Source organism: Athene cunicularia, assembly GCF_003259725.1.
Source record: "Athene cunicularia isolate RWA chromosome 19 unlocalized genomic scaffold, athCun1 chr19_part1, whole genome shotgun sequence".
NCBI lineage: Eukaryota > Metazoa > Chordata > Aves > Strigiformes > Strigidae > Athene > Athene cunicularia.
Genome location: NW_020799124.1, coordinates 6,480,368 through 6,493,185, shown reverse-complemented (window position 1 = coordinate 6,493,185; position 12,818 = coordinate 6,480,368). Strand labels below are relative to the sequence as shown.

General features: G+C 51.0%; 2 protein-coding genes across 6 annotated transcripts; one reads left to right on the top strand and one right to left on the bottom strand.

Moving 5' to 3' along the window:
• Window positions 1-6: 6 nt before the first annotated feature.
• Window positions 7-5,857, top strand: SUMF2 (sulfatase modifying factor 2). Of its 2 annotated transcripts, none has more exons than XM_026861533.1 (9): window positions 7-47; window positions 414-570; window positions 1,584-1,698; window positions 2,288-2,332; window positions 2,549-2,699; window positions 3,250-3,305; window positions 3,741-3,825; window positions 4,324-4,489; window positions 4,863-5,857. In XM_026861533.1, the coding sequence occupies exons 2-9, from the start codon at window positions 434-436 to the stop codon at window positions 4,966-4,968; spliced, it is 861 nt and encodes a 286-aa protein (XP_026717334.1). In that variant the 5' UTR covers window positions 7-47; window positions 414-433; the 3' UTR covers window positions 4,969-5,857. The 2 variants fall into 2 exon arrangements, with proteins under 2 accessions (XP_026717334.1, XP_026717335.1); XM_026861534.1 differs by lacking the exon at window positions 7-47 and adding an exon at window positions 305-319.
• Window positions 2,031-11,479, bottom strand: PHKG1 (phosphorylase kinase catalytic subunit gamma 1). Of its 4 annotated transcripts, none has more exons than XM_026861530.1 (10): window positions 10,731-11,479; window positions 10,266-10,441; window positions 9,897-9,951; window positions 9,213-9,278; window positions 8,830-8,993; window positions 8,151-8,241; window positions 7,012-7,165; window positions 6,796-6,921; window positions 5,887-6,181; window positions 2,031-2,405 (listed from the first exon to the last, which is right to left on the bottom strand). In XM_026861530.1, the coding sequence occupies exons 1-9, from the start codon at window positions 10,811-10,813 to the stop codon at window positions 5,930-5,932; spliced, it is 1,167 nt and encodes a 388-aa protein (XP_026717331.1). In that variant the 5' UTR covers window positions 10,814-11,479; the 3' UTR covers window positions 2,031-2,405; window positions 5,887-5,929. The 4 variants fall into 4 exon arrangements, with proteins under 4 accessions (XP_026717331.1, XP_026717332.1, XP_026717330.1 ...); XM_026861531.1 differs by lacking the exon at window positions 2,031-2,405 and adding an exon at window positions 2,721-4,039 and having other exon boundaries at window positions 5,891-6,181; XM_026861529.1 differs by lacking the exon at window positions 2,031-2,405 and adding an exon at window positions 2,721-4,036 and having other exon boundaries at window positions 5,891-6,181.
• Between the last annotated feature and the right edge of the window lie 1,339 nt (window positions 11,480-12,818).

Below are 12,818 nucleotides of genomic sequence, written 5' to 3'. Positions count from 1 at the left end.
GCTGCTGGCCTGCTGCTGCCTGCTGGGCAGCGCCCGCGCTCCGCGGGGTGAGGTGCTGCTTTTTCCCGGTCCCTCTGCCGTGGCGTGTTGCGGGGAGGCCTTAAAAATCACTCGGGTTTTTCCCTGAACGCGCTCCCTTTCTTCTGAGTGCAGCAAACCCTTAATTTAAAGGAGCTGCCTTGCTGATTTCACCTGACTGGAGCAAGAGAGACACTGAAAATGGGACTTTTAAAAATATTTAAAGCTTGGTATCAGAAAAAAAATGCAGACCTGTACAAATGCTAATCGTTATCACTTACTATATCGCACCCTACCTCCGGTACATACAATGACTTTCTGGCAAATAATGCACTTAGTCCTGTGCGGTTGTGTTTTAAAATGAAAGTTCTCAGACTGAATTTCTTCACTTTTAGCGTTTGGAAAGGATGAAGGTATGGTGCAGCTGGCTGGTGGGACGTTTCGGATGGGATTCGGTTCCCCGGAGAACAGGAATGAAGAGGGGCCCGTCAGGGAGGTGACGGTGAAGCCCTTTGCTGTCGACAGATACCCGGTGACGAACCGGGAGTTCAGGTAAGAGCGGAGGGAGGTTCGGGCCCCCTTGACTCGTGGGGTCTCGGTACCTCGGGCCGGCGCCGGGAGGATGGGGCGTTGGTATTTGGGGCTGGTTCTGAGTTTGAAAGCCAATGCTTGGGTGTGCACAGCTCCTTCATTAGAAAAAAATGTGTCTGTCAGTAATAAACCACCACTACGGGTGCAAGTTGAAGCATTTTACCAGCGTAGCTTGCAGACGTGCTTCCTCCTCTTCTTTCTCCCTCCTCCCCTCTTCTTCTTTCTTCCTCCTCTTCTTTCTCCCTCCTCCCCTCCTCTTCTTCTGTTTTCCATGCAAGCGAGCTTTTTTGTGTGTGTGGCTTTTTCTTAGTAATAGGGCTGTACTACTTCAGATTTCACGTTCTTATAGGTTGGATTTCCATTTGTAAACACCGGGCCACTCCATGTATTTTATAGAAGCCCTTGCACAGCGTGCTAATAAATGCACAGGGGGAGAGGGGGGGAATGGAAATGCCTTTATTTTGCCCGATTGAGCCCTAGTAGGTTAAAAAGAGCCAACACTTCCACACACCAGTAACTGCCGAGAAACACCCAGTAATGGGAACTTAGGAGATTGGAAAAAGACTGGGACAGAAGCAGGATGAGATTATTCAGCAGTATGTGACATTCTTTTGCATTTTGGGGACATCTAACAGCAGCCATAGGTTTATAGGCTTTTAAGGGATTTTTGATCTGTGCAACGTTTCATTTTATGCAAGACCAGAGTGCTGGGTGAGTTTACCTGCATAGGTGACAGAAAAACTATCAGATCTGCGTACAGATGCAAACAAGACTGTTTTATCTGTTAAATCTGTATCAAACCAACTGGAGCTGTGTGAGGGAGGAGCTGGGACTCTCTGCAGATGTAGGGTGTCTGTAGGTCGTGTACGTTTTGCCTTGCTCTGAACTTGTTGCGTGTGCAGATTGCTGTATGTGGTGGTGGAACTCCTGAAGAACTCTTAACCAGATGCCTGAGCATGTTGTATTTATGCCAGGGAGTTTGTTAGAGAAAAGAAATACAAAACCGAAGCAGAAGCATTTGGCTGGAGCTTTGTCTTTGAGGATTTCGTATCTGAAGAGCTGAAAAAAAAAGTCACCCAAAAACTGGAGGTAAATCTAAATCCCATGGTGATGAGTTTCAGTGATGATGATGGAGATGGTATTTCTGATCACATCCCTGTCTGACCTCTGTTTTAAGTGGAAAAAAACCAAAACCCAAAATAAACAGGAGGGGAGATCCTTGCTGGTATTGCTCTTCCACTAAGTAGCAGTTCCCTCTCAGCATAGAGCCTGGCTATACTCAGTGGGTTTTCTTTAGTCTTGGGGGTTGTTTTGCTTTTGAAACTAACAGCAGGGTTGAGCCTGGGTTGATTTACATCCTCTCCAAACACTGTCAGACTGGACTCATGGAATGCTCCAGTGAGCCAGGAGAGAACAAAGCACATTTCAAAGTACTTTATTAATCAAACCTTAAAATAGAAAAACTGAACAGCATGGATCTCTTGATCTATTTTCACTTTTAAAAGCAGGTGTTTCTACTTGGAAAGCACTATCAAAATGCCTATGATAACCCAGCTCAAACCTCAGCATTTCACCATTTCCAGACTAACAAGTGCTCTTCTTTAGGCAAACTGTTGTAGGATGGTGTCGGGTGGGTGTTGCCAGTTCAGCTTTAATCTGGTGTCTCTTCTTTTCCCAGTCTGCCCCTTGGTGGCTGCCCATCGAGAAGGCTTTTTGGCGACAGGTGAGTAAAAATCAGGTGTGGTGAGTCCTCTGTGTGCTGGGAGCGTGCATGTGTTGGTGTGTGCTGAACCTTACTGACTGAAAATAGGGGGGGGGAAAAAAATAGCATTTCTGGTTGCTGCATGTTCCCTGCCTTGGCCTGTTCAGTCCTTTTTTCCCTTTTTAATTGAAAAGTTTATAAAGTCAATTAAAATCTGCTTGATGCAATTCCTCCCAGCCCTCAGGTCCTGGCTCCAGCATAAAGGACAGGCTGGATTACCCGGTGCTGCACGTGAGCTGGAATGATGCGCGGGCATTCTGTGCCTGGAAAGGGAAGAGGCTCCTGGCAGAGGAAGAGTGGGAATTTGCTGCCAGGGGAGGACTGGAGCGTATGTACCATGAGCTCTGACCTTTTGCCAAACCAAGGCACTGAGTAATGTTAATTCTACCAGATCTAAACCTCCATCCAGGGATATTTTCAGAGGTTAATCTGGGGAGCTTGAACCACCTTTTTTGACCTAGGAGTCAAATTAATAATAACAACACAGGAAGAAGTGGCTTATCTATGCTCTCAACATATCTTCCTCAACAAAGCACTTCTGCTAGCTAAAAATACCATTTCTTGGGTTTGGGGCAAGGAGTGACCCACCTGCCCCCACCCATTGATGGTGGCATAAAACAGTTGCTGGGATCACTGGGGGGACCATGGGACTCCCTGGCACAAGTGATGGTTTGTAAATGGGAAGCTGTTGCTGATTCCTGTCTCTCCTTGCCTTCTTGGCAGTCTGCAGGGATTAAACTGACTAGTCCTGTTCATATAACACCTCTTGGTGTCCTGAGCTGAGCAGAAAAGCATGATCATAAAAGCTTGGTTAAAAATAGGCCAATGCAGAGGCTGGACTGACACAGGGGTGATAAGTGTCTCTTCCTCTTTGGCAGAAAGGGTGTATCCCTGGGGAAACAAGTTTCAGCCGAACCGTACAAATCTGTGGCAGGTAAGATCCTAAAAATCATCCCATCTACACTGAGCTCCTCTGAGGGTGGTGTTTGACTCAGCTGCAGAGTGTGCGTGGTTGCCTGAGCAGGCTGTGTGGTCCTGGGAAGCAGTGCAGATGTACCTGCAGGGTATGACATTCAGCTCCGGGTGGGTTATCCAAAATATCCTTAGAGGGAGCAGACTCAGCCCAGCTTCCCTGGGAAAGTGGGATTTCAGTGCTTCCAAAAAGCCATACATGTTTGTCTGAAAAGGAGGTTGTCTTGGGAGAACTTTAGATGGTTGATCTCCTCTCGCGGCCAGAAATTCTGTGTAAAGTTAAATTTACAAGAGGGAGTTATTTCCATTATTCAAGTGTAACACGATCCTGTGAAGAGCAGGACTTTGTGTTGTCTCCACGGTGGGTCTTTGCTCGGAGGGACCTTTCTTCCCACAGGGCGATTTCCCAAGGGTTGACACAGCTGAAGATGGTTATCACGGCGTCTCGCCGGTGGCAGCGTTCCCTCCTCAGAACAACTATGGTATGGAGTGAACATCCCCACCCTGGTTTTGGGGATGGCATCTGCTTCCTAAATTAACGCTAATTATAAAATCCAGCAGTTGGGGCAGACTTTCAGATATGATGTGACATCAGCATCTTGACAGAATAACTGGGCCCAGCAAAAACCACTGATGGTTGTTACTGAAGTTGGCTGATGTGCACCTGTGCTCTTCAATGCATCAAACCAGCCCCTGCTTTTAATTAGAAGTTAAGTTATTTTGCACTTCAGTGTGATTTACCTGAAAATCCCAAGCACGTGGTTTTGGGATGGGAAACGATGGGAGGCTTTAAAGGTCCAGTTGTAAACTGGGGCCAGTTTGAAATACAGTGAAGAGTTCCTGGTTCCCAGTCTCACAATTAAACCACGCTCTTGCAGTGATGCTTTGAATGTTTCACCCCCCTCCCATACACCAAAGTGCTTCTGCAGTCCTTGCACACGTGCTCTCCTAATCCTGATGCGAAACCATGTGTGTGTCAGGGCTCTATGACCTGCTGGGGAACACCTGGGAGTGGACTGCGTCCGAGTACCTGACCCCAGGACTGTCATCGAGGCAGCGTGCTCAGAACATGCAGGTCCTGAGAGGTGCCTCGTGGATCGACACTGCAGATGGGTCTGCAAACCATAAAGCTCGTGTAACTACCAGGTAGGTCTGGGCAATGCCCCGGCGCTGTTTTGCAGTGATTTCTCCTCGCTTGGTTGTAGAAGGAGGGGGTTTTATTGTAAAAGACATTTGTTTCTTCCTACTCAGTTCTTCTGAGAAGCGGTTAGGAAAACATATTGCAAATACTGGTAAAAATGTTACTGCTATAAATACATTCTTAATTGCTTTTCAAACCCTGTGTATTTTCCATTAAGTGTTTAGAATGAGATGCTTTTCTTGAAGTTACTCAGGGACCATGGGAAGATGTTTCTAGTCTGTTACAGAGGATCACATTAAATGATACAAGTGTTAACTAGGAAGGATCCCTAATTTTGGGTCTTTTTCTTTTTCTCCCCCCCCCACCCGCCACCGTGAGAATGGGGAACACACCAGACTCTGCCTCTGACAACCTCAGCTTCCGCTGCGCTGCCGACGTTCTGCCTGTCCTGGCCGAGAAGAGCCGGACCAAACCTGAGCTCTGAGGAGGTCACTTGGGAAGACCTGAAGGCGTTTTCTCCTGTGGAGATGAACAGTAACCCCCTGCAGTCACTTTCGTTAAACCCAGACAGTTTTAAAAATGAAAAATAAATACTTTCAGCTAAAACTCCTTTCTGTGCTGGGATGTCTGGGCACGAGCAGTGACTGTGAATGGCAGGCAGGGGGGTTTGTCTTTAATGTCCTTTTGATGTGGTAGGTATTCCTGCCCTCCTTCTGGTGTCCATTTGAAATAAACAGAGATGTGCATGGGTGTGGGACCAGGCCAGAGCTGCTCTGACCTCCAGCCCCAGCTGCAGCAAGCAAACACTGGCAGCCCCCGCCCTGTGAAGACCACCATGGTGCTGCCATGAGGGGCAGCTGCTGGGGGCGAGCAATGGGGCACGTTCCTGGAAAGGGGACTTGTATGTTTGTCCCCATCTCCTTGGGAAGTCCCAGCTTTGTACCATCTGCTGAGCCTTCTCTGAAGTAAAACAAGGCATCTTTATTGACCCTTGAGCACTGGCAAAATGATGAGTGTGCTCATTTCTAAGTGCATAGATAACACAACCCAAAAACCCACCTCTCCCAGGTTATAACCAGCATAAAGGCTACAAACCAGCTGTGCACAACCTCTGCCACCAAAGCAGATGGGACCAGCAGCTCTGAGCACATGGGTGGGTGACATCACCCCCTCTGGGCACTGCTCACCCTTCTCCACCCACAACTCCCCCAAAAGGGTCCCACTGCGGGGCTGGATGAGCCGTCCAGACGCAGCTTCTCCAAACCCATCCCTTACAGCAGGACACAGCCCAGGGGAAAATCACAGCCATCTGATGGATCTGCATTTGCACCTGACCTGAGGCCACCCATATCTCTGAGAAAAAGCAAAAAAAATATCACCAGTTGGTTTTCAAAGATTTTACTTGCCTTAATTCTGAGCAAGCTCATCGTTTTACCCAGCGGCAATCAAAACAGCCCTTCCTCGGCTGCCAGGGTCAGTAAAATGGCCTTGCAGGTGTTCTCGAAGAGGGCAGCTCTGTTCTGTGCCTCCCCCTTCTTCACCCAGTGCCGGTAGGTCCTGAAGGCGCAGGCGTCGATCAGCTTGCGGATGGGCTTCAGGGCATATGGGTCCCGCACCACCAGCTCCCTGGTGACTGACTTGACCAGCCGGTACTGGTAGTAAATACGGACTGAGGCCAGGACAGTCAGGCAGATCACCTGCAGCATGGGGGAAACAGGTTGGAATTAATTCATGGCCAGTCCTACAAAGGACTCAATCAGCCCCAGTGCATCCCATGTGGCTGCTGTGTGGAGGAGTCTGGAGAGAGCCCAACTCCTGGCACAGGTATTGAGTCCCATATAGGCAGTATGGGCTTTTTCCAAGTGCCCTTATCATCAAAACTGCAGGTCAAGCCTAAAATGTCACCTAATACCGCTTCGGGTACTCTGAGCTGCCCTAATGCCTTATAAGGAAGGGAAAGGATTGCTGCTTTTTATCAACTTCCGCATCATTTGATGCGCCCACATGGTGTCAGGCTCATTGACTTCCCCTTAGAGGCGATTTTTTTTTTTTTTTAATGATTTGCAGGGAAGGCAGGCTTTCCTTATTGACTCATCTTCTGTGGAAAAGCCCTTAGGAAGTACCAGAGAGTAAGCAAAATAGTGCTTAGAGAAGGGCTCCGCACAGGCTGCCGCATCCTGCCGAAGCCCAGGTCCCCCAGCCTTCATGAACTCCCAGTTTCTCCTGGGTCAGCTGGGCAGCCCAGCCCACTGCTCCTGCAGCTCCCGGCCTCCAGATTGGGGCACTGAGTCACCCCCATACCCAACCTCACCTTGAATTTCCGGAAGGGGCTGAAGTGCCGGACCTCCTCTACGTCGTACTGCTGGAAGAAGGGGTGGGCCAGCGCCTCGCCGGCCGTGTACCGCTGCTGCGGGTCCACCACCAGGAACCGGGAGATCTGCAGGAGGGCACGTGATCAACCTGGGGTGTCCTTGATGTCTGCAAATCCCCCGCCTCACCCCAGCCTTTCCCATCCTCAAGCACCTACCAGGTCCTTGACGGTGTCGGAGCAGTCATCCCACTCCGGGGAGCTGAACTGGTAGTCCCCGTTCATGATCATCCGCAGCATCAGCATCTGCTTGCGGTGCCAGAAGGGAGGCGAGCCGGCCAGCAAGGTGTACATGATCACCCCGGTGCTCCACCTGCGGGCAGCCCAGCCAGACCCTCCAGCCCCAGGCAGCACCCCGGGGGCACCCAGCCGGACCCATGCCCCAGAGGTGGCTCAGTGCCTCCCCGCAGCCAGGACATGCTGGGCTACATGTGGCTTTGCCTCCCTGGAAAACCAGGAGGAATCTGCCCTGCGTGGTGTCTGATGAGGAGAGACTGAGCTCGCTGCTGGGGCTTGTTAGCCCCGATGGATAATGAAGAGCAGAGGCTGCCCTGCTGCTGCTGGGGAGGGGTTTGGGGTTTCTGGGTTGAGCTGATGTGGAGGTGCTCTCCTGGATGCTGCAGGAGGAAGCTGTGAGTTGGAGATATTTGCCTTTCTTGGTTTTTCTTAGGTTTCTTTAGGGGAGGGAGATGGTGGTGCCAGCGAGGCTGGATGCTATGGGGCTGTCTCAGCTAAGGCTGCAGCCTTAACAAAGTGTCCTGGTGTAGGAGTTAGCAGAGGTGTATTTAAACTGAAAAGGTGCTGAAATGCTCTGGTGTGTCTCAAGTTGTTGGTCACAGCTCTGACTGCTGCAGACCTGAGCCTGAAGTCACCAGAGATGGTGGCAAAGTCCCTGCAGGGCTCTGATGGGCTTTCCTGAGCTGGCTACTCTCTCAGGGGCTGCCTTGGGATCATGTCTGGCTACAGGGTGCGTTTAAAAAGCCCTGTGTCTTGGAGCCCAGCCTGAGCCGATTTTTGTGAACAGAAAGTGTTGAAGTGTTGCTTTCCCTCCTCCCTGACAGGGCAAAGAAGGGAAATAGGCTCATCCCCAGGCTGCTTCTCCCCCAGCTCTGTGCCAGAGCCTCCTGGTCACCCAGATGGCCCCTTGCAGCCCCAGAGCTTGTCTTTCAGTGCACCATTTAATTCCTTCTAAACACTCAAAATGAGTCCCCATCTGCACAACTCTCACTGTGCCTCAAACCACACATGTTCTGGGAGCAGCCCGAGGGGCGGGGTGGGAAGGTGGGTGTCTCACTCACATATCAACCTCCTTCCCGTAGCCTTGGTGCTCATCGTCCATGGAGCACTGCAGGATCTCGGGGGCCAGGTAGCCAGGTGTGCCGCAGATCTCTGCGAAAACAGGGCAGAGCATCCCCTGAGCCACCCTGGAGGGTTTGTGCCATCCCCACCCACCCCTGAGCAGTCCATGAAGGGGGCCTGGATTCCAGGTGGGATTTTTGAAGTGATGGTGCTCACGGGGAGGCACTGCAACTCATGTGCATCTTACTGGTGACTTTTCTTGGTGAATTATAGTGGCTAAAAAGTGAGTGGAGAGAGCAATGGGGATGCCCATTGTTGGCTCTGTGGCTCTGTGCAAGGTAGGAGTTAGGATAAAAGCTTAATGTTGGGCAGTGGATAGGGTAATAAGGATCAACTGGAAGAAAAAAGAAGTGGGAAGAATAGAATGGTTTTCCTAAGGGACACCAACTTCTTCGTGGCAAGGAGTGTGGTGTGGAGGCTGTGCACAGGCAGAGCTGGGCTCACGTGCAGGCAGGAGGACACCCCAAGCTCACAGGCACCAGTCTGCACACACAGCAGCAACACTGTCCCCAAGGAGCCAGTGGGGCTGGAGACACTCCACTGACTTGCTGTGGACACTGCAGCAACAGGGTGGCCACGGGCCAGCCCAGCATCACCCCCACCTCAGCATCTTCCTACCTTTGAGCTTCTCATTCTCGTGCAACTGGCAGGAGAAGCCGAAGTCTGTCAGCTTAATGTTCATGTTGTCATCCAGGAGGATGTTCTCTGGCTTCAGGTCCCGGTGGACGATGTTGATGGAGTGGAGGTACTGGATCACTTCCAGCAGCGCGCGCATGATCTTCCTGGGGATGGGTGACAGCACCTCTCCTAGCCCAAACACCCACCAGCACCGTGCTCCCAGGGATGGGGACAAGGACGGAGACCACGCAGCTCAACCCCTACATCTGAGCACAGGGGCACAGCCCAGGGTGCTGTTTTGCCCATAGGTGCCATGTCGTTGTCCTCTGAACCCATGCTCTGCTTTTGCAGCACGATTTTCAGCCATCTGCAGCTGGTCTTACCTGGTTTCCTTCTCGCTCAAGGTGACTTTCTCAGTGAGGTAGTCGAAGAGCTCCCCTCTCTTCATCCTGCACGTGGGACAGAAAAAGAGGCAGGCAGTGGCTGAGCTGCAATGGCAAACCAGCCCCGAGCCCCTGGGGTGGATCGTTTGGGGGTTGCTGCCACTTCACAGCCCAGGGCAGCCACTGCACAAAATGACAAGACAGCTCGTTAATAAAAATGGGTGAAAATGCCTCTGTTTTGCTGCAAAACATCAGACAGAAGGAGGAAAATCTATCCCTGGAGAGGGCAGGTTTTGGATGGGACAGGGGCAGGGCTCTCCCGATGCCATCCCCCTCCGCTGACATCCATCGTGCTGCCTGGGAATCAGGAATTACGGCGTCACGCGCACCCTGGTCCCCCCGGGCATATAAATAACCCACAGGGACGCCTGACGGCTCCCACCAAAGGTTACAGGGAAACCTGAGCAGTGCCGAGCCGCTGACAGGGAGGAAACACTGGGGGTGGTGAGGCCGCAATGAGCTCACTCACAGCAACCAAGGCTCGTTTCTACCTTAAGCAAGAGCTGGTTGTTCCCCCACTTTGCCCTGTTTGGATCATAAAAAGCTGGGGCAAGTGTTGGCTAGCGGCCACCTGCAGAGCGGGAATGGGCTTGGGGAGATGGTGACGGGCAAACTGGTACTTACAGGTCAAACACCAGGAAGAAGAAGGTGCTGGATTCATAGCTGTCCTTCAGCTGGACTGTAATGAAACACAGGGGCTGTGAGCACAGCGTACAGCATGTTCCTGTCCATTCATGGACTAAAAATTGCTTATCTAATTGCTAACTGAAATAATGAATTGATCTTCACAAGTGTTTTGGTTGGGAGACAACCTGGGCAGCATGGGCACTGCTGGTGGGAGTGCCAACATAGAGAAAATGATGCAGGTGCCCTGCGTTGTGTTAGGACGTCTGACCCTCTAGGGTTTTCACCTCAAAAATCCCTCCCAGGGACACCCTGAAGAATAAATGGGGCACAAAACCCCCTTGCCCTGATGCTCAGAGCCTGACTTACTGATGTTGGGGTGGCCTGAGACTTTCCGGAGAATGTCGATCTCTTTAGTGGTGGCTTCTCGCAGTTCCTGCACCTCCTTGGGGGATATGTTACCTGCCGTGATGTCGATGATCTTCACTGCATACTCCTGCTGGGTGGTTTTGTGAATGCACCGACGGACGACGCTGCTCACCCCCCTGCCAGGGACAACACAGACAAGATGGGGGTTTCCATTACTCCCCATCCAGCCTGACTTCGCAGCCGTGCCATCGACACCTGGGCTGGTTGGTATTTTCACACATGAGTGGGTCTCATGCTATGACCCTGTCTTGGTGGGACAGATTTTGAGCTGATGGAAAGTGCTGCTTCATGCTATTTTTAACCCCATGCTCTTATGGGACCTGTTCATATCAGATTCCCAGAGGACACTGTTGCTATAGAGTACTGGAGTCCATGAAACCACAGTTTGCCAAAACCAAGCTTTACCTGCCCAAAACCTCCTTCGGCTCATATTTTTCGTAAAACTCCTTGGATGAGTTCCAGTCTGGTAGGTCTTCTTCCTTGGTCATCTCTGGCGCTTGTCTGGCTGCACTTTAGGCTCGTCTGGTGGCAGAAAGGGGCTGCGAGGACAAAAGAGCAAGGATGGGTGCTCAATGCACCCAGGACAGGAGCAGGGACCTGCCTCGTCCCCAATTGCCCCCACAGGGGTAAATCATTGAGCTGGAGAAGGAAGAGGAGGATGATCCTGTACCACAGACCAAAGAGGGTATTTCACTGGTTGAAAAAGCAAAGCTTTGCACTCGGGACACAGTGGAGATCCCACTGAGAACAGGAGAAATCCCTCTGGATCCCCTGTAGCCTGGCTGAGGCCCAGGGTTTGGGAAGTGCTGCAGCACCTCAAAACTTCGTCCCTTCCTGCAGAGCGCCTGCACCCAGCTCGCAGGGCATCATCCTCCTGCTCCTACCACATGCTAAGGCTACACCATGCTTCTCCCAGTTCCTCCCACTGGGGAAAGCAATTTAACTAATTTTTTTGAGTGTTCTGCTGAGGCTGTGGAGGGAGAGCACAGGGAGAGCACTGGCAGGGGAAGCACCTTAAGCTCACCCAGGGGACAAAAGCGTGCAGTAGCAAGGTGGTGCTGGCACAGCAGGTACAAAGATCCTCAGCAGCAACAGCAGCTTCCAGAAATGTCACCCCATGCGGACAACACCCAAAGACCCCTGCAAAGCCCTGAAATCTGTCTTGCCTTTTTTTTTTTTTTTTAAATTTTCCTCCTTTTTTTTCCTGATTATTTTTAAGATGACAAAGTTGTCCAGAACGGTTTGGCTGAGAACAAGGAGAGAAAAAAAAAATGTTTAAAGTGAATGGAAAAGGAATAAGAAGGGAAATTGGGTGGGAAGGGTTGGTGAAGTGGCGTGGGGGGGGCTCAGTGGGTCAGGATGCAGGCCTGGAACCGGGTGACTGGGGACAGCCAGCCCTGTGTGGGGTCAGCCAGGGCCAAGCCAGCCTGAGGACAGAGGGTGAACGAGCTTCCTCGGCCACACACATGCATGTGCCAACAGCCTCCAAAACTCCAGAAAGGCTTTTGTGCCATTTCCTTTTTCCTTTTTTTGGGTGTTTTTGTTTTGGGGTGTCTTTTTGGTATGTGCTGCCATTGCTGAAGGAGGAGCAGTATGACAATCTTGTGATAGAGAGGGGAAAAATAATCAGTAGTCCTGATCCTTAATTTTCACCAGCGTTTCCCTTTAAGCCCTGGGAACTGGATGTCCTCAGCTTGTTCCTGCACCTGGCATTGCTGAAACCCCAATTGTTTGGGTCCAGCTGGTCCACAAAAGTACACAGAGACCAAACAGTTAGTGTGGCAAGCAGCTCTTAGAAGCTTGGGCAACAGAACTGTCACTTTGGGACAACCGTTTCTTGCTGGGGGAGGGATAGTAGGTGGGCAGGAGAGCCCCAGTACTGGGGGTTTTTCTTTGCCCTTCTCTCTGAGGTGGCAATAACTCTACCAGGATACTCCCAGGCAGGTTTGCACCTTTAAGTACATTTAAATCTTATTATCAAAGTGTATCTGTCCTGACCTGGTTATAAGGACTGATGCTGTGTTTTAGCTGTCTGTCTCTTGCTGCTGCTGGGAGGGATGTCTAATGAGGGCTGGAGCATTCCTAAACAGCTGTAAGCTTGATTTAATTTATAAAATTTTAGCCATTGGAAATATCATGAGCAATGCCAAACCAACTCAGGGCTGAAATTATAAATCAGAGGCAGAACAGGGAGCAGCGAAGAGAAACTATCTCCAAGGATGTGGAGAACCAACAACTCTGAATTTTTTGAAGCTGAAATCAAAGTCCTGGGGGTTGGTGGTGTAGGGAAGGGCTGGGGAGCATCTGCAGAGCACTGCCAGGAGAAGCCCGGGGTCTGTGAGCTGCCTCCTGGGGGGGAAGAGCCCAGGAGTTTGTTTAAAACATCCTGATTTTACGTAAGTAGCTGGTACAGAGCACGAACAGGATAAAGCGGTTTTATTATCGGAGCTGTACGAGCTCCATAGGAGGGCGGGCGGCGGGGGAAAGGGGGTC

Bases quoted from the DNA above. Each gene is read 5' to 3' on its own strand.
- PHKG1 (XM_026861530.1), bottom strand. From the start codon at position 10,813: ATGACCAAGGAAGAAGACCTACCAGACTGGAACTCATCCAAGGAGTTT. The intron at 8,994-9,212 runs GTAAGACCAGCT...ACCCATCCCCAG, and splicing joins TTGAGCGAGAAGGAAACCAG to GAAGATCATGCGCGCGCTGC. The intron at 6,182-6,795 runs GTGAGGTTGGGT...CCCATGCTGCAG, and splicing joins GCCCCTTCCGGAAATTCAAG to GTGATCTGCCTGACTGTCCT.
- SUMF2 (XM_026861533.1), top strand. From the start codon at position 434: ATGGTGCAGCTGGCTGGTGGGACGTTTCGGATGGGATTCGGTTCCCCG. The intron at 571-1,583 runs GTAAGAGCGGAG...TATTTATGCCAG, and splicing joins GTGACGAACCGGGAGTTCAG to GGAGTTTGTTAGAGAAAAGA. The intron at 2,333-2,548 runs GTGAGTAAAAAT...AATTCCTCCCAG, and splicing joins AGAAGGCTTTTTGGCGACAG to CCCTCAGGTCCTGGCTCCAG.